Source organism: Leptosomus discolor, chromosome 2 (genome assembly GCF_034619465.1).
Source record: "Leptosomus discolor isolate bLepDis1 chromosome 2, bLepDis1.hap2, whole genome shotgun sequence".
Taxonomy (NCBI): domain Eukaryota; kingdom Metazoa; phylum Chordata; class Aves; order Leptosomiformes; family Leptosomidae; genus Leptosomus; species Leptosomus discolor.
In genome coordinates, this window is record NC_141392.1 from 46188256 (window position 1) to 46209439 (window position 21184).

The 21184-nt window shown below is 44.8% G+C and overlaps 1 protein-coding gene across 1 annotated transcript; it reads left to right on the forward strand.

The window, feature by feature from the left end:
- The first annotated feature begins 367 nt into the window (after positions 1–367).
- Positions 368–19968, forward strand: URB2 (URB2 ribosome biogenesis homolog). Its single transcript, XM_086482363.1, has 9 exons — positions 368–513; positions 1721–1897; positions 4748–8126; positions 10112–10272; positions 11448–11558; positions 12482–12724; positions 13777–13867; positions 15549–15688; positions 19235–19968. The coding sequence occupies exons 1-9, from the start codon at positions 388–390 to the stop codon at positions 19430–19432; spliced, it is 4626 nt and encodes a 1541-aa protein (XP_086338489.1). The 5' UTR covers positions 368–387; the 3' UTR covers positions 19433–19968.
- Positions 19969–21184: the final 1216 nt, after the last annotated feature.

A 21184-nucleotide genomic window follows, 5' to 3' on the forward strand; every position in this document is an offset into this window, starting at 1 on the left:
CAGGGCTGGGGCCGCCCCGCGCGCAGGCGCCCTCCGGCCACCAATGGGCGCGGGCTCCTCCCGCGATCGGCGATCGTCTGGCGCTGCCTGGCGGGGACAGAGGTCGGCGGGGCGGCGTGGGCCCGGCGGAGCGGCGCGGGTGTGTGGGGAGGGGGTGAGATCGCTGCGAGGGGGACGGGGGGTCAGGGGGTTGCTGGGGAGGAGGTGGGCACTGGGGGGAACTGGGGAGCGGGGGGGGGGGTGTGGCGCCCGCTGAGGGGGAGGCGGGCGGGGGGGCGGCTAGGCCTCGGGCAGTGGGTGCGGGGCCGCCTTCCCGTCCTACCGCCGTCTCTGGGGTTTCTTTCAGTCGTGTCTCTTCGCCCTTTTGGAGGCCCTTGTGCTATCCCCATGGCAGCGATCTACTCTGGGATTTACCTGAAACTGAAAAGCGCCAAGACTTCTTGGGAAGACAAACTCAAACTAGCCCATTTTGCGTGGATTTCTCACCAGTGCGTCCTTCCTAATAAGGAACAAGTAAGTACTTTTTAATGGTAAACCGCGAAAGAAAAAATCCCAATAGTTAATTGCTGCCGAGGATAAATTGATTCATGAAATCCAGATCTGGTTGCTTAAGCTTTTGACCCTAGGTAGTAGTGCAGATAGAGCTCTGGTGTGGAATTGTGGGCAGCTCTTGATTTCTGTGTGGTTATATGAAATGTTTTCATAACATCGTCTTTCAAGTAGCTTCAGCAGAAAGATCTGCGTTAGTGCAGGGAGAAAGAGTCTTTCTTACAGAGAGGGTAGTGCATGTGTTCTGTTTCCCAGATAGATGAGAAACCATTGTCTTTGGACCTGTCATTAACATTGGTTATTATATCCTATAGAGGACGCTCTAAAGTCTGATGCTTCTGGTCATAGTTAAGAACATCAGCTTCAGAGTGGAAGAAATGGCTGTAGCTAGATGTGTGTTTTCTGGTGCTCTAAACTTGTAGTGGACATGCAAAGAGGGCAGTGTGGATTGACAGGCTTCTGCTTGAAAGGTGGTTTGGTGTTCTCTGCTTGGAACCCACCCTCTCCCCTCAAGTTTTTGTTTTGATCCCGTTTCCTGCAGGTCTGTTCAGTGTTTTCCTGAGTGAGTGTCTTGTGCTGCTCTTCCAGCATAGTAATTGTGGGGTTTGCACCATCTGAGATCTGTGTTTTGAGTTCTTGTTATTTCAGTTGCTTAGAATATTATACCTAGCTGTACACCATCTTTTTGTTTTTAAATCGGTGATTTGAACTGGGGGGTTTCAACCTTTTCCAGTTTGCACACGTCTAAATTCCTAGACCTGAATTTCTATGTAGTAGATTTAAACATACAAAGAGGAGGATGTGAGGGGAATACTGATTGTCAGAAAGTGAAAACACCACTGGATTCGTTAAGTTTTGATTTAAAAGACTGCATTTGCTAGTCAGTATTGACTGTCAGAATTATGCCCTGATGAAAGGGCCTTAGGATGTTGACTCCTGAAAGCTGTTTTGGGTGGTGCAGGGAAGCACAGGGCCAACACTGGATTTAGAAGGAAAGCTGTTAGGAATTGAAACCTACGAGGGTGGACTTCTCTGCTCGTTCAGACCCTGTTCTGCTTGGATGTAGAGCAGTTCTCAAGGCAAGAGCGCTCTAATTGTGAAGAGGTGCTGCTTTTGTCTTGTTTTCACATGGGGGTTATTGAAGGTTATTTCTTTTCCCTTTTATTAACAGGTATTGCTCGATTGGGTAAGCCACGCGTTGGTTTCATACTACAATAAGAAACCTGAACTGGAGGATGAAGTTGTTGAGAAACTCTGGGCGTATCTAGACAGTGTTATCCATAGTAGAAGACTACAGAATCTCTTAAAGAGCGGGAAGACAATTGGTCTCAGTTTTTCAGTTGCACAGGTAACTAAAACTGTGGATATTTTGTAACATGCTGGATAGCAGTGTGTATCTTCTGCAGTACGTGACTCTGCCTCACAATGTAGGGTGTTACATGAAATATATAATAATTAATCTGACGGCTTTTAGAACCTCTACTAAAAACTTCTCTTTTTCTTTTTTGCAATACAGTTTGTATTTGTGCAGCACTAAGGCTGAAAAATAGAGCATTCTGATCATAATCTTCCTCTCTGTCTTTAATTTATTTGAACTATCAGAGAGTGAGTTGGTTTAAGTATTTTAATAGGTAAGTAAAGGCACAGTTCCATATATTGCTCTTCTGTATTATTTACTGCATTTATTGCCATTTTGCCTGGGAGTCTTAGGGAGAGAGAGATTTTCTTTCACTGTGGGGCTCATCGATGTGTTTGGCTTGAGTACTTGTGCACTATGATGTTCAGCAGACGCTGCAGCTTCTTATGACTGTGAACAGTGGTGGCACCGAATCATTATTGATCTTAATCATGTAATTATTTTAGCCTCAGCTGAAAATGAATAGGGGAGACTTCAGTTACAGTTTGGAACTGAACCGGAAAGTGTGACTTCTTATTCAGCTTCCCCATTACAGAAATAGCAGAATTAGTGGATGGCTGTAAAGGCAGGCAAAATGACTGGAAAAATGACCCTTTTAGTTGTGATCTGGTTGGAAGGAAGCAGGAGAAGATTGTCTTTACCTGTAGAAATTGAGTTGTGAAGTACAGAGAATTGGTTGGATGAAATCTGTGCTTCAGACATGTTATGCAGAAAGTGTGCCAAATTTAACTGTGGTCTGGGTGTGAAAACCTCTGTCTGAAGGTTAGGTGAGAGGTATAGGCCAGAATACCCTAAAGACCGAGAACAGAGGTGGTAGAGGATCCAGTGGAAAGAATTTAAGGATCTGTTTTGGTCTGGTGGGGCTTGAGCTGAGGAGGTGACCCATCCACTACAAGGTGTAAGGTGAGCGATGAGGTTTTTAGCTCTGGAATAGAGGCAGATTTGTAAGTTGCTGCTGATTTTTTTTTGCTGACAAGATTATCTGGAGGTGAGAAAAGGGAGCAAATAAAAAGGGGATCAAAGAAGAAAACCGTAGGGAAATCAACACAAAGTTTGAGAAAAGGAAGGGAAATGCAGGTTCATGTAAACATTAATTCTTTAGAACTGTGTGTCCCTCAAAGAGGGAAGAGAACAGTTCTTCCAGTTATCAACACAGGAAACCATCTCTTTTTAAAATACAAAGGTGGTATTTAGTCATGGACATTCTTACTGAATATCTTCCTGGATCAAAGGTGGGATGTGTGTTCTGTGTGGGTTTGTTGTTGTTTATTTGGAGCATAATTTTGGGGACATTGCAAGAAGGGAGGAAATTTACCCCTACTCCCTTTCTGCAGGATCAACTATTAGGGTCAAGTATGGATAGTCTTACACTGTTACCAGTAGCACACATACTGAATGACGGCTTCCTCACTCATCCTGTGGTGCAAACAAATACAGGGACGCAGTTCTGGCCAGAGGAGCATCTCATTTGAGACCTGCAATGTGAGAGGCCCAGCAGCAGCAGCTGTTGGCAGGTCCCTGTTGCTTCCTTCTTGCAGCCAGAGCTCACAGAAGGTGTTGCTGGTTCATTATGATGATGTAGTGGTTTGACCCTGACTGGATGCCAGGTGCCCACCAAAGCCTCTCTATCACTTTCCTCCCCCCCTCAATCGGACAGGGGAGAGAAAAATATAACAACAGGCTCATAGGTCGAGATAAGGACAGGGAGATCACTCAGCAATTACCGTCACGGGTGAAACAGACTCGACTTGGGGGAAAAAAAGTAATTTATTACCAATCAGCTCGGAGATGAGTAATGAGAAATAAACTCACATCTTAAAACACCTTTTCTCCCACCCTTCCCTTTTTTCCTGAACTTAACTTTGTTCCTGATTTCTCTCCCTCCTCCCCTTGAGCAGCGCAGGGGGACAGGGAGTGGGGGTTGCGGTCAGTTCATCACGCTGTTGTTTCTGCTGCTCCTTCCTCCTCAGGGCGAGGACTCCTCACATGCTTCCCCTGCTCCAGTGTGGGGTCCCTGCTCATGGGAGACAGTCCTCCATGACTTCTCCAGCGTGAGTCCTTCCCACAGGCTACAGTTCTTCATGAACTGCTCCAGCGTGGGTCTCCTTCACGGGGTGCAGTCCTTCAGGAACCGACTGCTCCAGCATGAGTCCCCCATGGGGTCACTAGCAGCAAACCTGCTCCAGCGTGAGCTTCTCTCTCTCTGTGGGTTCACAGGTCCTACTGGGAGCCTGCTCCGGTGCAGGCTTCCCACAGGGTCACAGCTTCCTTCAGGCATCCACCTACTCCGACATGGGGTCCTCCGCAGGGTGTAGGCAGTCATCTGCTCCACTGCCCATGGGCTGCAGGAGGACAGCCTGCCTCACCGTGATCTTCACCACAGGCTGCAGGGGAATCACTGCTCCAGCGCCTGGAACATCTCCTCCCCCTCCTTCTTCACTGACCTTCGTGTCTGCAGAATGTTTCTCTCACATATTCTTACTCCTCTCACTCGATGCAACTACTGCTGTGCAATAACTTTTTCCTTTTCTTAAACATGTTCTCACGGAGGCGCTACCACTGTTGCTGATGGGCTCTGCTTTGGCCAGTGGCGGGTCCGTCTTGGAGCCGGCTGGCATTGTCTGTGTTGGACATAGGGGAAACTTGTAGCAGCTTTTCACAGAAGCCACCCCCATAACCCCCCTGCTACCAAAGCCTTGCCATGCAAACCCATTACAGATGAGTTTTATCTCTGTGTGCAAAAATTGACTGGTCTTCTTTTTTTTTTTTTTCAATCTTCAGGTCATAAATGAAAGGTTATCAGAGGCCTGTTCTCAAAAAACACAGCAAAACATTGGCACAGTGCTGAGTTGCTCCAGTGGCATCCTTTCTACTCCTTCGCTCTCCATCATTTACACGGCAAAGTGTGAGCTCTTGGTTGATCTCCTCAGCAAGCTGTGCAAGCTGGCATGTCAGCAACTGGCTGCTGACGATGCTGTGGGCTCCCAGTTGTTCAGTGTCCTCCAGCTTACCTTTACTCAGTACCTCCTGATCCAGAGGCAGCAAACCAACCCAAATCGTGTGTTTGGACAAGTGACAAGTCACTTGCTCCAGCCATGTCTGCTTCTGAGGCACTTGCTGACTGTGAGGAGCTGGACACAAGCAGATGACAACCACGTGCGTCAGCACCTGAGCAGGGACATCCGAAACCAAGTAGAAACTTTGCTGCAGGCTGGGTTATTCCAACCTGAGCTTTTCTCATCTTACAAAGAGGAGCTGCTGCCAGAACAGGAGCTCCAGGAGAAGAAGAAAGGAGCTTTGAAAAGTCTTTTGCTACCAGTCAACACAGTGCAGACCAAGCTGGGCAATGGCTTTTGTGAACCTGCCCTCCATGGAGCTGTTGTGGCTGGTTCTGTATCCTTGCTGTATAAGCTCTTTCTGGACTCGTACTGTAAGGCAGAGAACCACCTTGTGTGTTTCCACATGCTCAGCAGGCTTTTTGGTTGTCTCAGGCTCTCTGGCCTACAGCAGGGCATGAGGGAGGATACGCTCTCCCCTGCGGACTGGAGCACAGAGCTGCTTACTTTGGAACAGCTTCTGAACTCAGTGCTGAGCAGCGATATCTATAACGTTGCCAGTGACCGTATCCGGCACAAGGAGGTGCAGTTTGGGTTTTACCGCAGCCTAGCACAGATGTTGATGAGTCACTCCCAAGCTTCCATCCCTGCTTGGTTCAGGTGTCTCAAACTCTTGATGTCATTAAACCACCTTATAGTAGAGCCAGACCTGGATGACTTAGTGGCCTCGGCTTGGATTGATGCCGAGGTCTGCGAGCCACGTACGAAGAAGCCCCAGGAGGCTCTCATCAGCACCGTGTTTCAGACTTACTCCAAGCTGCGACAGTTCCCACGGCTCTTTGAGGAGGTGCTGACAGTCATTTGCCGGCCAGCTGCTGATGAGCTGAGGCTGCCCGTCTTCTCTGCTGGCCTGACAGAAAAGCTTCGTGAGTGCCTCCTTGAACTGCCACCCAACCAGATTCTGGACATCTTGTGTCTCTTTGTGGAGAAGTGCCAGACCCTTATAATTCCTGCTGTTGAAGGGTCAGCTGACATGGCCTTGAAGCTAGTGTCAGTGAGCTCGGTGCTGCATGCTTTTCTGTTCAACATGAGGAGCCTGGATGATATCACTCCTTCCCCTGTGGTCCTTCGCACTCAGAGTCTGCTGGCAAAGATGCAGAAGGGAATAATTCAGCCACTGATGGAGCTGCTGCAGGCTTCTAGAAGAGAGGAAGAGAAGTCAGACCTTTGGCTAAGAAAGGCCACTGACTCTGCTCTCCTCCTCCTTTACACTTGGGTTGAGGTAGACACTTTGTTTGGGGTTAGCTGCAGTAAATACGTGTCTCCAACAGCTGGAATTGCTGGTGCTCTTACTGAACCTGCTGCAAGGCACTGGGGCATTTCAGCTTTCCTCCCTGTTGTAGAGGAGCAGTGTTGGGAGAGAGTCATGGAGCTTGCAAATAGTTTTCCCTCCACTAGTAAATATTGCATAGAACTGCTCACGCTTCAGAAAATGAAGATGATCTTAATGCAGACCAAAGCTGACCTACAGGCCTTGCAGCATGCCGCAGCTTTCATCCTGGAGTCTGGGAGATCCAGCGTGAGCATGGGAGAATCTGAACCATGGGATGGAGATATCAGTGCGATAGGTGATCTTACCTACCCCACGGCACACTGGCACCTCATCATTTCCAACCTGACTATCCTGTTGCCGTTTATTTCCATGGAAGATGTAGAGTACATTGCAAATGTGCTTCTAGAGACGTTAGTATTGTCCAAAGCTCAGGAAGGTGCCACAGACCAGGAGCCTTCCATCAGCATTGGAAAAGTATCTCTTGGTTTGATGCATAGCTCCTTTCTCCCAGAAATGAGGCTCCTGCATTGTGCTTTTCTGACCAGTCTTATTCATCAGTTCACTAGGGTGCTGCCCACTGCTGCCAAGGATTCAGTAGATCTGCCACTTCAACAGCTGTCTGCAGGTAATATCTCATGGCATGAAGAAATCCTGGCTTCTTGCAGACCTGTGGACCCGTTGGAAGCACCGTCAGAAAACAAACTGTTGAAGAATGAGGTCAGCTTGTCTTGGAAAACACTGGAGAAAGTTGCCCAATGTATAGTGGTGTTAGCAAAAAACGGCTGCCCTGTCATTCTGAAAGAAAGTCAGCTAGAGAGCTGCTTGGGTTTGCTAGAAATTGCTTCTCTTCTGAAACTAGACAGTCTTCTTCCCTCTGACTGTACCCGGTGTTTTCTGGTGTTCCTGTCCCTGCTAGCCAACACCAGGACTAGTGTCTCTTGCAGCAAGCTGTTATTGCTGAAGTTTTTAAGTACCTGCTTCCACCTCCTGAGGTGCCTGCAAGCTGGCAGGAATGCCAACTCTGTTTTTAAGGTGTTTCACGCCAGCGATGTTCTCGAGGCTGTCATGACCTCCCAGCTTACAGCTAGCAAGTTCTTCACTGATGTCATGACTGTTCCTGTTTGGGCACAGTATCTCCAGGAAGTCCAAGCCTTTTTGGAAAACTTTCTTCAGATGATTATTGAAAGAAGGCAAAGTGTGAGGCTCAACTTGGAAAAGTTCATGTCTTTCCTGGTGAGCTGCAAGCCAGACGTTGGTGCAGCCAAAAGCAAAGGCTGGAAAAACTGGAATCCTGCAGCTGGGCAGTTACTGCTCACGGCATTCACCACACTGTGTCATGTCGTCACACTGTACCTTCAGCAGCTGCCAGAAAAGAAGCTGCAGTCTGCGGATGTACGGTCTGCTCTGTTGGAGCCAGTAGTTCTGCAGATGGTCAGGACTGTTGAACATGGTCTTCAGAGTAACACCCAAAACCAGCCTTTGCCTGTAGCATTCATACCATCTGTCACTACTCTTCTCAAAGCAGATCTGAGCTATGCTGTCAAGAAGGGCTGGCAGAAGGAGCCCAGTAGGTTTTTGGAGCAACCCCGTATTAAACTGTACCAAAAGTTTTACTCTCAGATACTGAGAGAGCTGCCCTGCGCCGGGGATAACCTGCAGTTCCTTCAGTCTGCGTTGCAGTTTTTAACAGTCTTCTGCTCAGTGCCAGAGTTGTATCCTGGAAAAGAAACAGCGGTCATGGTTGTTTTTGCCATAAAAAAGCTTCTCACTGGTATGAAAACACCCTTTCTCCACTTCCTTTGCTAATTTTGCAGCACAGAGGCTAGTTAAAAGCCATTTAGCAAAACATACAGCTATTTGAAAAGTCTGTATCTATTTACTTGTGTTAAAGCAGTTGGCTTTCCTTCTATAAATGCGTAACAGGAGAATTTTCAAGGAGGCAATGTTGTAGTGCCCAGACCACAGCCATCATCTGATTTGGTAATGATCTTCTCCTGGAAGACGTAAACGTCTTGATAGAGTTGCGGTCCCAAGTACTCATCCTTGTAGAGCGTTTTGACAGCAACTGGAACATGGTAATACTTCTGGATGTAGGGCTGAAGGTGCAGTGTCCTACTCATATAGTCGGTATAGTAGGCACCACGGAAGCAGCTGATGTGCGCCAGGTCAGATCTGACATGTCTTACTTGAGGATCTCAGAGGACCTTGCGGTAAAATACTCATCTATTTTTGTATCTGATAGGCAAGGCTATAGAACAACAGAAGTCACCTAACTGTTAAGGGTGCTGAACAACCGCAATTCTGATAAAGTCTATGGGAGATTGGCAGATCAGTCCCTTTATCCCCATCAAATGAAGAGCCAAAGCTAGAAATTACATGAAAAACCTCTCTTGACAGCTGCGTGACCTAATGGCTCCTTTATAGTGTCTCGTTCAGAAAGACAGGTGGACTAAACACAGTGCAGGCGTAGCTGTTCTCTTTTACTTCTTCAAACAGCTGGAATTTGTCGAACTTGCTACTAACATGCTTTAGTGCTGTGGTCTCCAAACATTTTTGATTCTGCACACCTATCAATAAAAAAGAAATAAATTGAGCATGCAGCCTCAATATATGTTTGTTCATAAATTATGTGTGTGCTACTCTACTAGTATACTACATACAGTGCAGAGCATACACAAAAAAAGTTTAAGAAGCATGAGATAAAGACAAAATAAACACTGGTTTTACATGTTATTTTCTTTATTAAAGTTATTTTATTTATAATTCCCGTGCCCCAATGGATTGTCTTCTGCATACTTGGGGTGTGCACACCCCACTTTGGAGGCTGCTGCTCAAGTGAACTACAGTCATACTCTCAGTGTTTGTATTGGCATTAGATAGTTAAGGACAGAGCACAGCTCCCCGTGGAAAATCTGGTCTTGAATTTGCGCAGTTGAGTTTGAGCTCAAACTTACACATAGATACAGGCTTAGTCTGTCTCTTCCCTGGCCTGCATTTTGACTCTTCAGCATTGTGGGGTTCAGTGAGGGCAGGGGTTTCACAGCAGAACTAGGGACCATGAGGATGTGTCCATTGCTGTAATTTTTCTGCTGACTTTTCTCTCTCTTGTACTGTGCCTCACTTTATTACTGTAAGATTGGTAAAGTGCTTTAGCCCGGAGACATAATTAATTGCTGTAAAAAGCTGTAAGAATTTCTGATGAAAAAGTAAAGTATTCAATAAGATGAAATATGAGTTCCTGTTGCAGAAGACTTTTGGCATTACCACAGATCCTGTGGGTATTTGTGGAATTAAACTAAAAAACAAGCCTTTCAAATAAATTAAGATATAAGCAAGTCTAGGACTCTCTACATAGTAATAATTGAGTAAGTGAGGAGTGTGACTTACAATCAGCAGAGATCTAAACTTTGTCAGCTTAATGCTTTTGTGACTTGTGATGGGTCTCTGGCCAGCATTTGTAGTAAAGCCCTGTGGCTTGTTCAGCCTACCTTTGTTGTAGTATCTCTGTACTACTGGAGGCTTTTTTTATTGGTATGATCCTGCTCGGTGAACCCTAGGGTAGGAAATACTTGAGAACAGTGATTCATTGCAGTAGTGGGAAGGGAGGTGAAGGGAAAGCGTGGGGCCCTCTGTGCATTTGAGTGTTAAAAAGGTACCCACAGAGCTATTTTAAGGTTCAGTTTGCCCTGTTGTTACCTGTGGAAGTCCCTGTCTTGGGAATTGATTAAGACATGCTTGTGTCTCTTGAATATGCAGGTCCTGCAATCACAACCCGGGTGATCCAGAGCATGGAGATGGAGCTGACGGAGGTGCTTGTCCAGCTGCTGGGAAACTGCTCGGCCGAGGAATTTTATACCGTGATGAGGCTGGTGCTGCAGGGACTTGAAATGAGGAATGTTTGGCAACAGAAGGCTAAAGTAAGGCATGAGCTTTGTTTATTGTCAACATCTGTCTTGAGTTTTCTGTATCTTGAAAAAACATTGGCTAAATGACATCTGATAAATATTTTTTTTTCCTCTTCCTGCTTTATGTTCAGTGGTCAGGTCAGATTAATTTGGTGACTGTGCTGAAATATATTCTGGATGTAAATTGAGAGAGATGGAAAGATCATGGGAACCTACTGGAAAAACTTTCTGTCCGGTTTAAGGACTCATCAGGTTTTATTCTGTGTACTATCCACAGAAGTCAGACAGGCCTGTGATGTTACAGGCCCTGGTGAATTATTTTTTTATACTTGCTGATCAGAGCTCTAGCACAATGGATATTGGCAGTCAGTGAGTTTATCCACTGTTTGTGTGTGGCTCTTAACAGGGTTAAAGGCACTTTTTGAAATGGTGGAGTTTTTAAGTAAAACCAGAACTGCACCTGTGTGTTTCGTATTTGTGTCTCTAGAGACTTTCACTCTGTAATAACCAGATACCACTCAGTAGCTTTTTAAACACTTTGTCTTTCTCCAGAGCAGCTTAAGCAGCTTTCAGCAAAAAAGCCAGCTGTACCTGCTGTAGAAAGCTCAGTTACTTGAGAATGAAACTTGGAATAAACTTGGGGGTTTATCTGGCTCTGTTTTATTTGTCAGAAATAGACATGGATATGCTGCATCAATTCTTGATAATGTCTTTTTGAAAATCTGTCTGGAATTCCTGTACTGTGCATGTAATTCCTGCCACCTGACTATAGCTTGTGATATTGTTTCTTTTGTCAGTCTGTCATAATAGCCAGAATGTAAATGCAGCATTCTTAGCGTGTAGTGTACTGATGTCCCTGTATTCACCCTGCTTCTCTGTGTTATCTAGTGAAGGAGAAGGCTTTGCTTTCTTAAAAATCACATAAGCTTTTTTGTACAGTAAGTTGATTCTAAAATAAATGTAGCATGCAGTACATTGCACTGGGCCAGTGCTGCTCAGCATATTGAATTCTGTTGAGCTGCTGCTTACTTCATGATTTCCAAAGAGATATGTTGGTAGGAGGACTTTCATGTGTCAAGGCTCTGGTAATGCTCAAAACTGCCACTGCCCTTGAAAGAGCTCTTCTGTACTTGAAAGGAGCCAGTGCATATTGTACCCATGACTGATCATCAATCTGCTTTCTGCAGGAAGTATTGTCAGCTGTTACACTAACTAGATTGTTGCTCTGCTGCCCATTAAGTGGAGACAAAGAGAAGGCTTTCTGGTTTGCCAGCCCGCAGATAATCACAGCTTTAGCTGTAAGTATCTCTTAATTGTAACTTTATTACCTATCCCTTTTATTTGTTGGAGTCTGTAGTGGTTACATTTAACAAGCGTGGAGGCACACCGGAACAAAAATTTGTGGCTACTAGGCAAGTCTGTACCAGATTCACCTGTGCTTTTTTTGCCTAGACCCTTCCTCTCCGCCTTCCTCAAGTAAACCTCCTCTTGTGAATGCAGCATGTAGGTTATCCATTTCTTATTACTGGTAGTTTTCTGGGACTGCACCATGTAATCTGGAGGTTGGGAGGAACTTGTTAGGCTTCAGAGAAGAGAGTCTGAGTCTCCTGTCCTTCCTCCTGTCTAAGGAAGGTAATGTGTCGCAGCAGAAGCCAAATAGTAGCAAAACAAAAAGAAAAAAGTACGTACATTAGAAAAATAATAATATGAATTCACTGAATTATGAACGGGAAACTTAACTGAAAGTAATCAAACCCAGGTTTCCCATCCTTCATTTGTACAGCATACAAACCTAGTGATGTCTTCTCTCATGGTGGTGGTCTCTCTAGACCAGAATTTGTCAGAGGTTGGGTCTGCAATGCCTGGGAATTGTAAGCATGCAATTTCTGCCCTTTTTTGGTAGGTCTGCATACTTGTAAAAGAGAGAACTTCATCAGTGCATTCGTGTGAGAAGGTGCAAAGAGGTGCTGGTTGTCAGGGGACTGGGGAGTAGTTACAATTCCACGCTCACAGCAGTGCTTGCTTGAAATGCATCATATACATCCTCGCTCAGGGTGCAGTTGCATGAAAATGGCTGAAGAGCAGGAGTCTCCCTGCCAGGCCAGCTTGTGCCAGTCATGTTCCATTGACTCAAGTAAGAGCATTAAGGTTCTCTGGTGTGCGAATGCTAGCGATGGGTGGCTAATGCACTCCTCCTTGTCTGCTTCCTGCCTTCTTGTAGATGCAAACCAGAGAGGCCTGCCAGGACCAGTCACTGATTTCCGCCATAGTTGTGCCTATTCTAGAGACTGTAGCAGCTCTGCTGAGGCAAGGAGAAGGGGTTCTCTTGAATCCCCACCATGTGGCATTGGCATTCAACATTCTTTTAGCAGTCCCTCTGGATCATCTGAAGACAGAAGACTATCGCGGTGTCTTCCTGGGAGTCCACGAAGTACTCTTCTCTATTGTGCAGTGTCATCCAAAGGTATATGTGAGGAGGTAGGAGGAGGGGAAAAAAAATAGAAAGAACCAACAGAGGCCAGTGATGAGAATTCTTTTTTAATAGTGATTTTGAAATAATTTGTCCTGATAGTATGAAAGTGCTTTGTACCACTTGTTATTTAAAAGGCTGTGAATCTCAAAATCACATCATTTCAGTGGCTCTCCTGCTTTGTTTTATGCCTATATTGTTGGTCTTTGGCAACAGCTTGCTTATCAACAGCTGATGCTAGATTAGAACAAAAGTTTCCCTTTTTTTGGTGGTTGATTTCTAGAAGCACAAATGCCCTCAGGCTCTAGGGCCTCATTCTTACTGGAGATCAAGATCCTGCAGTCCTTTGAAAAAAGGGCTTAGACATGTTAGAAGTTGGTGACCTTTAATCATTGTACTGTCCTGGTGTTCTTGTCAGCCTTCTGGCATGGGAAAGTGAAGATGTGCCAGGAATTGCACAGGGCTGGAGATACTCCTGCAGGGAATATGTAGACAGAGGTGGAAAAAAAAGGAAAGGGGCCTCATGCATTTGTATTAGGCCAGAGAGTGAAGAAAGTTAAAAGATGGGGAAATGGCAAATTCTAAAAGCAAGGCAGTACGCGTTGCTAAAATGCCCTTACAAAAACCCAGTGGTAGAAAGCTGCCTATCCAGGCTGTTTTCACGCAGTGATCTGTGGTGTTACTGGGCCCTGTGTTCTGTGAATCTGTCTGGCTACACAGGTTCTCTGCCAGCAAGAACAAGTTCCCTAGACATTAGGGTACTAAAGCAAATGCTGCTTTGCAGAGATGAAGTAACTCTAATATGATGCTTACTTGTTGTTTATATTCGAATATGGCCATGACTGCAGTCTTGCTCCAGGATTCTCATGTGCTAGATACTGTGTGGATGCAGATTGAAAAGATAGTCTCTGCTCCTGACAGCTCTCTAAGCTAGGTAGTTTCCTTCACGGCAATTGATTTCCCTCAGACTATGGGGTGGTGGACCTCCACCCTCTCCACTCCCTTTACTGCATAATCTCAGGTGGTTTTATTTCATGTCTTTGCAGGTGCTGTTGAAAGCAGCACCATCTTTTCTGAACAGTTTCCATCGTCTAGTTGTTTCTGTCATGCATGAAGGACGTCAGAAAGGAGACAGAGGTACCGTACCTTTTCCACTTTTGCTTTATACGTACACACTGTAATTTTGTACGTTCTAGAAGAGGAGATGTAGAACAGGGCAGTCTGACACCAGAAGCAAAGTCCTCAAAACCTGTTTGTGGCATTGAAACCATTAGCCCTCTCTGTCCTTTATGTAAAATTGAGGATGAGCTTTGTAGTATTGTGGGCTTATGAAGATAACCGGGGCTCCTGCAGAGCTGCATGCAGACAGCACTGCTTCAGGTGAATGGGGTATTCTTCACTGACTGGCTGGCAAGTAGACAGGAACTGGTAAGGCTTGCTATGTCAAATCGCTCTTCCTAGCAGTCCTTGGGCCTGAAAGCATGGTGGCTGTGAACTCTGGTGATACATGCTAATATGCCTCATTTATAGCCCCAAATTGATCCTACTAAGTGAAGCTTCTTGAGACTGGAGCTATGTTTACTACAGACCTGAATTGTCACTGTTCTGTGCTGAGCATAAAGCCAGAGCATTACACATATCTGAAGTGTCAATTTGGATTAGATGATGTGTCTGTATGGTCAAGGATTTGGAATTATTGTAGTTAAATTTCTCAAAAGGAAGGAAAAAAAAAAAGACTTATTACTGGAAGGTATGAAAGAATTTGCATTGTCAAAGTAGCCAAGTCAGAGATGTTCACAGTGATTAAGGTGATCATCCTGTGCTTTGTGCTGGTCAGGACACATATACTCTGTCATTAATAGTGGTGACTTCTTGAGAGAAGTTGACTTCATGGCCTGCGACTGATTCTATCCCAGCTTTCCATTGATGTACAGCTTATGCCATGTTCATAGTTATCTCAGCTGATATGTTGCCCACGACTGCGGGCAAATGTAAGTATATGTATGCTTCATGGAGGAATATACTAACAAAGGCTCAGTGATAGAGGAAAGGGTATGTTAAACTGGTGCCAAACTTTGAGAATTTGCTTGCTTCTGCAATATGTTTACGTAAGGCAAGGGTCACAGGAAAATTATGGGTACGTGGCATCATCAAGTTGAAAAACATGATGTTTATCTTTGCAGGATTGTTCTATTTTGATAAGAGATAACATGAAAGTAATGTCTAGATTTCTCTTCTCACTTGTTTGTGTTAGTTCTCTTCATTCACTGCCTACTGAGTAAATTCTCAGGTGATCTCTCCAGTCCTGCTTTAAACATCTCCAATGATGTGGCTTCTGCTGCTATATTCCACATCTCATATGGATCTCATCAGAAAGCTTTCTCACTGTGCTGTTTCTAAGAGATGTCTTCTGATTTTCTGTAGGTAGAGAATATAATTTTCCTGTCTCCTTGTTCTTTCTTCCACAGTGCTAGCTGGGACTGAATAGTGGAAGGGACCATAGCTGCAGCTTTTAGCACTTCAGCCTCTGTAACAAATACTTTTTGCCTTGCAGTGCAAGTGGAGTTGGAATCAGTGTGCTCTTACAAAATAACCATTGTAAGAGATGCAATGTAAGAGATGGTGTGTTGTGGGGGTGTGTGGGGCCTCTCAGCTGTGGCTTGGTAAGAAAAGACAAGGAAATAGGCAAGCTGGCATTTGCTTCATGTAGTTTGAGAATCATGGAAGACTGGGCGGTTCTTTGGTTCGTTGGTTTGGTTTTTTTTTCCTAATATTTTTAAGCTTCAAATGTCAGCTGGCAACTTACTTTCTGTTTTAGGCAACACAGATGAGTTTGAAGTTACGCTGAAGTGTGCACACTTGGTGGAACGGATGTATACTCATATTGCTGCAGAAATGGAGGACTTTACTGTGTTTTCTGCTTTCATTGTGGCTCAGTATGTGACTGAATTGCAGAAGGTAACGCGTTCCTATCCATCTTGAAAGTGCTGTGGTATTGTGCTGGCTTTGGAGTTCCTGTTCCAAAGGCAACTGTGTTAAGTTTTGTAAAATCTGTGAAGTTATAAAAGTTGCTGTGTCTCAGCGGGATGGGTTTGATCCAGACTGTCTGTCATTTTGAGCAAGAGTTCCTGAGAATCTTTCTTACCCAGCTCCTGAAAACTTTCTAAAGGTGTGGGCTGTGGATTTTTTTAAGGCAAAACAATGCAAAGCCTATTTACAGAACTGCTTTGCTTTTCTGTCATGTTGGTTGTTGCTTTTTCATGAGGTAGTTAGGTTCTTCTCTGAGCTAGTCTCATTTGTCCAGGACTGATAGCAGTTAGGGCCCCATCTGGCAAAGTAATGGAGAAAAATTCTCCTGGAAAATATCTTTTAATCTCGTCTAAATAAGCAAGTGAATAGAAAAAATGTTACCAAGCTGGAGAATTGTTAGCTTTTCAGTAATTCTCCTTCTGTACCAAAGATACCATTCCGATCCTTACTGAAAAAAACCTACTCCTACTATTACGGGTGCCAGAGCCAGGTCAGTAGCTTCTCACATCCAGACCTAAGATCAAATTGACATTCTGTTCAGCCTAATGGATTTAGATTTCACCAGGGTTTCAGTGCTGCTTGTGTTGCAAGTGCCTGTAAATTGATTATTTGTGGCTCTGGCCTGGGCATGGGCTGAAATACAGAAAGGCATTTTAGTCTTTGTTTTTAGGCTTTCTTACCACAAAAATATCCTGATTGGTGCTAAGTTTCTGAAGGATTATGGTGTAATGGTGTAACTAACCATGAAGGTTGTTACAGTGGTTAAACTCAGCTGCCTTGTCTATTGCCTGTCTTTTTTCCAAGGTTTGGGAGCAAAATAATAGGATATGTCAGTTTTTAGCCATGTTATTTAGTGTTCCCACTGAGTTGGTTATTGTTTACATAGTAAGCATAGGAGTTCAGCAAATACTAGGGACGAATTACTCTTAAGACTACTTCTGCTCTATTTAGCTCTCTCTGAACTCTGTAATGTGTTCATGGCTGAAAGCCTGCCTTGAATTGTCAAATGACCTTTTCAAGTTGAAAGGACACTTACCTCAGTATTAGCAGGAGTACAAAGTCTCATGAGACTTCTAGGAAAGTTTTGTGCAATACTTTCACAGGGAAATGGAAAGTGATGGATGATAGCTGAAACCACAGATCAGTAATGTATGCATGGAACCTTTGGGCGTGGAAAGGGGAATTGGTGTAGTGAGCCACCAGAGGCTGTGACAAAGGGGTGTTATCTGTCTGACAGAGTAGATAGATCACAAGTAGGTGATGATTTATTTGCTCATTAGACTGGTGAGAATTGATGGGTATCAGAGGAAGGGGAGGCCTCAGCATGCCTGTCTTAAGGGGAACTTGTACACATCTTGCATGTTGCTCTGCAGAGGGAGGGGAAAACTTCTTTAACCATTCATCTCTTCTGAGGCCAGGTCAGTGGCTTTCAGCCTGTGATCTGAAGACCCTGGGGGTCCCTCAAAGGTAGAAATGAGAAAAACATGTTGGTAGATTTAAGTCTTTATATGGGCATCTGCACACTTACTGGAACCCTTTTAAGGGTCTGTAAACCAAAACTGGTGAAAGCTACTGGCCTAAACAGTCACTTATCCTAAAGTAGTTGTGTAACAGTTCCCTCAGTGCTTCCTCTTTATAGGAGGAAATAAAATATTCTTGTGGATTATTTTGTGTTAATCCAGAAAGGTTCCTTGCTGGAGTGGGTGGCATTTAGAGCCTCTTTCATACTGTTGACAGTGCTTTTCCCTTGTTGTCTATGAGCTGTTGCTTAATTCAGCAATAGTGAAATACCTCTTCACACATTTAATGTCTCACATCAAGAGCTCTGTAATGCTTGACAAATTGGTTGTGCTAACTATATAGACCATAAAGCGCTTACAAGCATAATTAACTGCCAGCCAGTAGTGGCAGCCATTTAAATCGTTGGTTCTGCTTCCCATAGTGTTATTGGAGGGTGTTTAGAGGAAACTGCACTGCAAAGCAAGAATACCCACATAAGGCATGGGTCCAGATTAATTTGTGATGTGAGGGATGCAGTTCCATTAACTGCAGCTCTGAGGGATCCGCTTATCCCGAGTGGGACATCTGGTCCATCTTGTCAATAGCTGTGAGTTTTCCTGTCCTCCTTCTCTGCAGTCATTTTGCTGCCCGAGGAAGTGAGAGCCCAGCCCAGTGCATTCACTGGGAGCTGTGATGCTCAACTGTTCTCTTACTTTGGTGCGTGGTATAGGGAGAAATAACATCTGTTATAAACCAGTCAATAGCTCAACTGACATAGAGGGGAAAAAACGACGACCTTTTGGACATGCAGACTCTTCAGGGTCAAAGCTCCAAAGAAAGGCTTATGTGCCTTAATGCCTGCTGTATGTTTTTCCCAGCTATGTTAGCAGGTCTAGTAAAATATATTAGCTGTTTTATGTTTAGGGCAGAAAGAGCAGGAGCCTGTCACAGTGATTAGGAGTGCACTTCATTAGCAGAAAGTTTATTAGTTGCCTCAGGAAGAAAGAAGTCTGAATTTTAATGACAGCTTTTTATGTAATTTTCATTAGGTCTGGAGTGCACTGGCTTAGGTCTGGAGGCATAAAGCTAATTTTGGGATTCAGCAAAGATAAGACATGGTTCTGCGGCAAAAATAATGTGATTATGCCAGAGGCCAGCACCGCCTCAGGCAGTGAAGTATTTAGCAAGTGATTTGTGAGCAGGGGACAAATTTCAGTTAGCCTGGAGCACCAGAGGACTCCAGAGTCAGCACTGATGCTCCTGGTTGTCCTGGTGGTTCTGCTGGTTGTGGGATTGAGCAGGGGTGATGGCAGGAGCAGGGCACCGAGTCCCGAGTCCCGAGTCATTCCTTGTATTCCTTCAGCTTTCTGCATGACTTCAGGTGAGGTACCTAATTCCTGAACTTAAAACAGATCAAGGATGCGCTCATCTCCCGAGCTTTTTGAGGGCTTCTTTTATTAAGGCTTATACATTGAAGTCCTCAGATACAAATTGTTAGATAAATACCAAGTTGTTAAGTGATTAAGTTAAAATTGATTGACTACCCAATATAAACAATGGAGTAGCCTGAAGGAAATCTCATTTGAAACTGATACTCAGTAGCATACGGCTAATATCAGACATACAGAATCTACTGAAATGTGTAATCCAGGGCAAGTGGTTTAGGGTTTTTTAATTACAGTTTTTCTGCTGAGGAGTTTTCATGTGTTTCCAAGATGATCAGTGTCTTTGCCTCCACAGCAATGTGTATAGTAGCACTCTTGTGGATTCTATTACAAGGGGGATGCTTGTTCTGCAAAACATCTTTGCAAAGATCAGGAAAATAAATTTCACAAGTCAAAATCTTGGATTTTATCTAATGGTCTGTTCCAGATGGTCTGATGCACTGGATAAGATGTTGTCAGCATTTAATACTGACTGTGGATCTTACTTTTTTTTGTCTTCAAGTGTAATGCAGTTTTGTTCTTCTCGTAGGTGACTTTGCACCCAGATGTGAAGAAACATCTCACAGAAGGGATATATCACATCCTTGACCTTTGCATTGAACGGGACATCAAGTTCTTAAATTCATCGCTACCAGCAGGTGTAAGGGAGGTCTTTAAGGATCTGTATAATGATTACAACCACTACCACAAAGCAAAAAAACAGGGGGAGGAAAAGTATACTGCGTGATGAATCCTGCCTGGTGCTGCGTAATCAGTTACGAATTGATCTTGCAGTGCTCAGAAAATTCTTAGTTGCTGTTTGGTTTGGGATGACTAGTAAGATCAAATCTGAAGAAGGTCCTCTAAATGTGGGTTGCCTCCGTCTCTAAACAGCCGGCCTTCATGATGGGGAAGAGGGGAACGGGGAGGGAGGATGGGCTGTTAGGTCTGGTCCTGCTGTGTGCCACAAATGGTACAACTACTGCACCTGTGCTGGGAGCCCTGGGGAGCTCGCTGCAGTCTGGCAGCAGGTGTCAGGCTTCAGGCTTTGGCACACCATGGTGCTTTTCCGTGGAAGCAGTAGTCTGGTGTAAAAGCTAGTGAGGGTTATAACTCCTCTGCTCTCGCTTACATGGTAAGCAGAATTAAAGCAGTTAAAGTGCTTATTTTTGTACCCTATTATTTTACATTTTGTTACTGAAGAAATTTGTGAATGTTACACAGCTGCGCGGTAGGTTACTGTGCAAAATTGTGGAAATACAGTAAAAAGTTTGTATCTCTTTGCTTGATTGTTTTTTCTCTTGAGTCCACCCCTGGACAAGCCGGTCTGACCTATTGAATTTCCTTCCCAAGTGTATTATCCTGTGATCTCAGGATAATCAAAAAGACTGACTACTTAGAGCTCTGGTTATTTACTGTCATTAAGCAATTACACTTAGTCATATGAGCTGTCGTTGCTCCCAGTGTACATTTTTAGCTTGTGACAAATGCTAAGTGCCCAAGACCTATCTAAGACCTTTTTGGTCTAAGCTGAGCCTTATTGCTTTGCATTCACCCTAGGTTAAGAGCAAGCCCTGGACTTATTGCAACTCAACTGACAGTAATTTAATAAGCTGTGGTAAGTTAATTACATTTGAGCCTAGAAGAAGCTTTATCAAATAGCTCCCTTTCATTAGCTAAACTACAGAAGTTTATTTTCTTGTGGTAGAGACTAAAGATCTAAACTTTTATGTAAGTGGTAAAACAATCTTCACACCTGCATGCGGTTAGTAGTAAGAGCTCAATGCTCTCACGTGATTATCTGATTTAATCTATAGGTAGGGGGAGGGCAGAGGAAGACTAGCATATGGCTTACCACTTTTACTGGCTCATCTGCCTCATAGCAAGGCCCAAAGGATGAAGTTTGGCTGAGGCAGGAGACTCCACATGGTACAGACAAGGGAGGTGAGCAGGGCAGTGGTGGAGCTGAGGCAGGTGGAGCTGGGCCTCAGGGCAGACAGGGCAGGGGCACAGCATGGCGTGGTGTGGTGTGGCAGCTGCTGTCTGACATGAAGCCCTTCACACTCCTCCTGCGCTGTCCCGCTGGCTGTGGCCCTGGCAGGGCACTTCTGGCACATCACAGACCTCCTCTGGGACCTTGACTAGGCTGTGGCATCAGGTCCCTGGCAGGTGTGCCCACCAATGGCTCCTGGGCAGTGCCTGCCCCGGGGCCTGGGGCGACCACCTCTGCAACTCACACTGGTGCCTGCTCAACTCCTCCGTTGTTGCCATGTGAAGCCTCCTGCGCTGGCTAAACTTTATCCTTTAGACTAGAGATGATCCTCACATCCTGAACAGGAAGCTTGGAGAGAAAGCTTTGATGCTGTGCCAGTGCTGTTCAGAAGTAGCCATAACAGGGGTATGTTATCAACACTGTTCTAGCCACAAATGCAAAGCACAGCACCATATGGGCTGCTTTAACTCCATCCATCCCCTGCACCATTGCTGTATTTTCTTTCGA

What these genes read in the sequence shown, in the direction of transcription:
- URB2 (XM_086482363.1), top strand. Translation starts at nt 388, where the DNA reads ATGGCAGCGATCTACTCTGGGATTTACCTGAAACTGAAAAGCGCCAAG. An exon ending in ACGTCAGAAAGGAGACAGAG is followed by an intron (nt 13,868 to 15,548) that starts GTACCGTACCTT and finishes TTTCTGTTTTAG; the next exon opens with GCAACACAGATGAGTTTGAA. An exon ending in ATGTGACTGAATTGCAGAAG is followed by an intron (nt 15,689 to 19,234) that starts GTAACGCGTTCC and finishes TTCTTCTCGTAG; the next exon opens with GTGACTTTGCACCCAGATGT.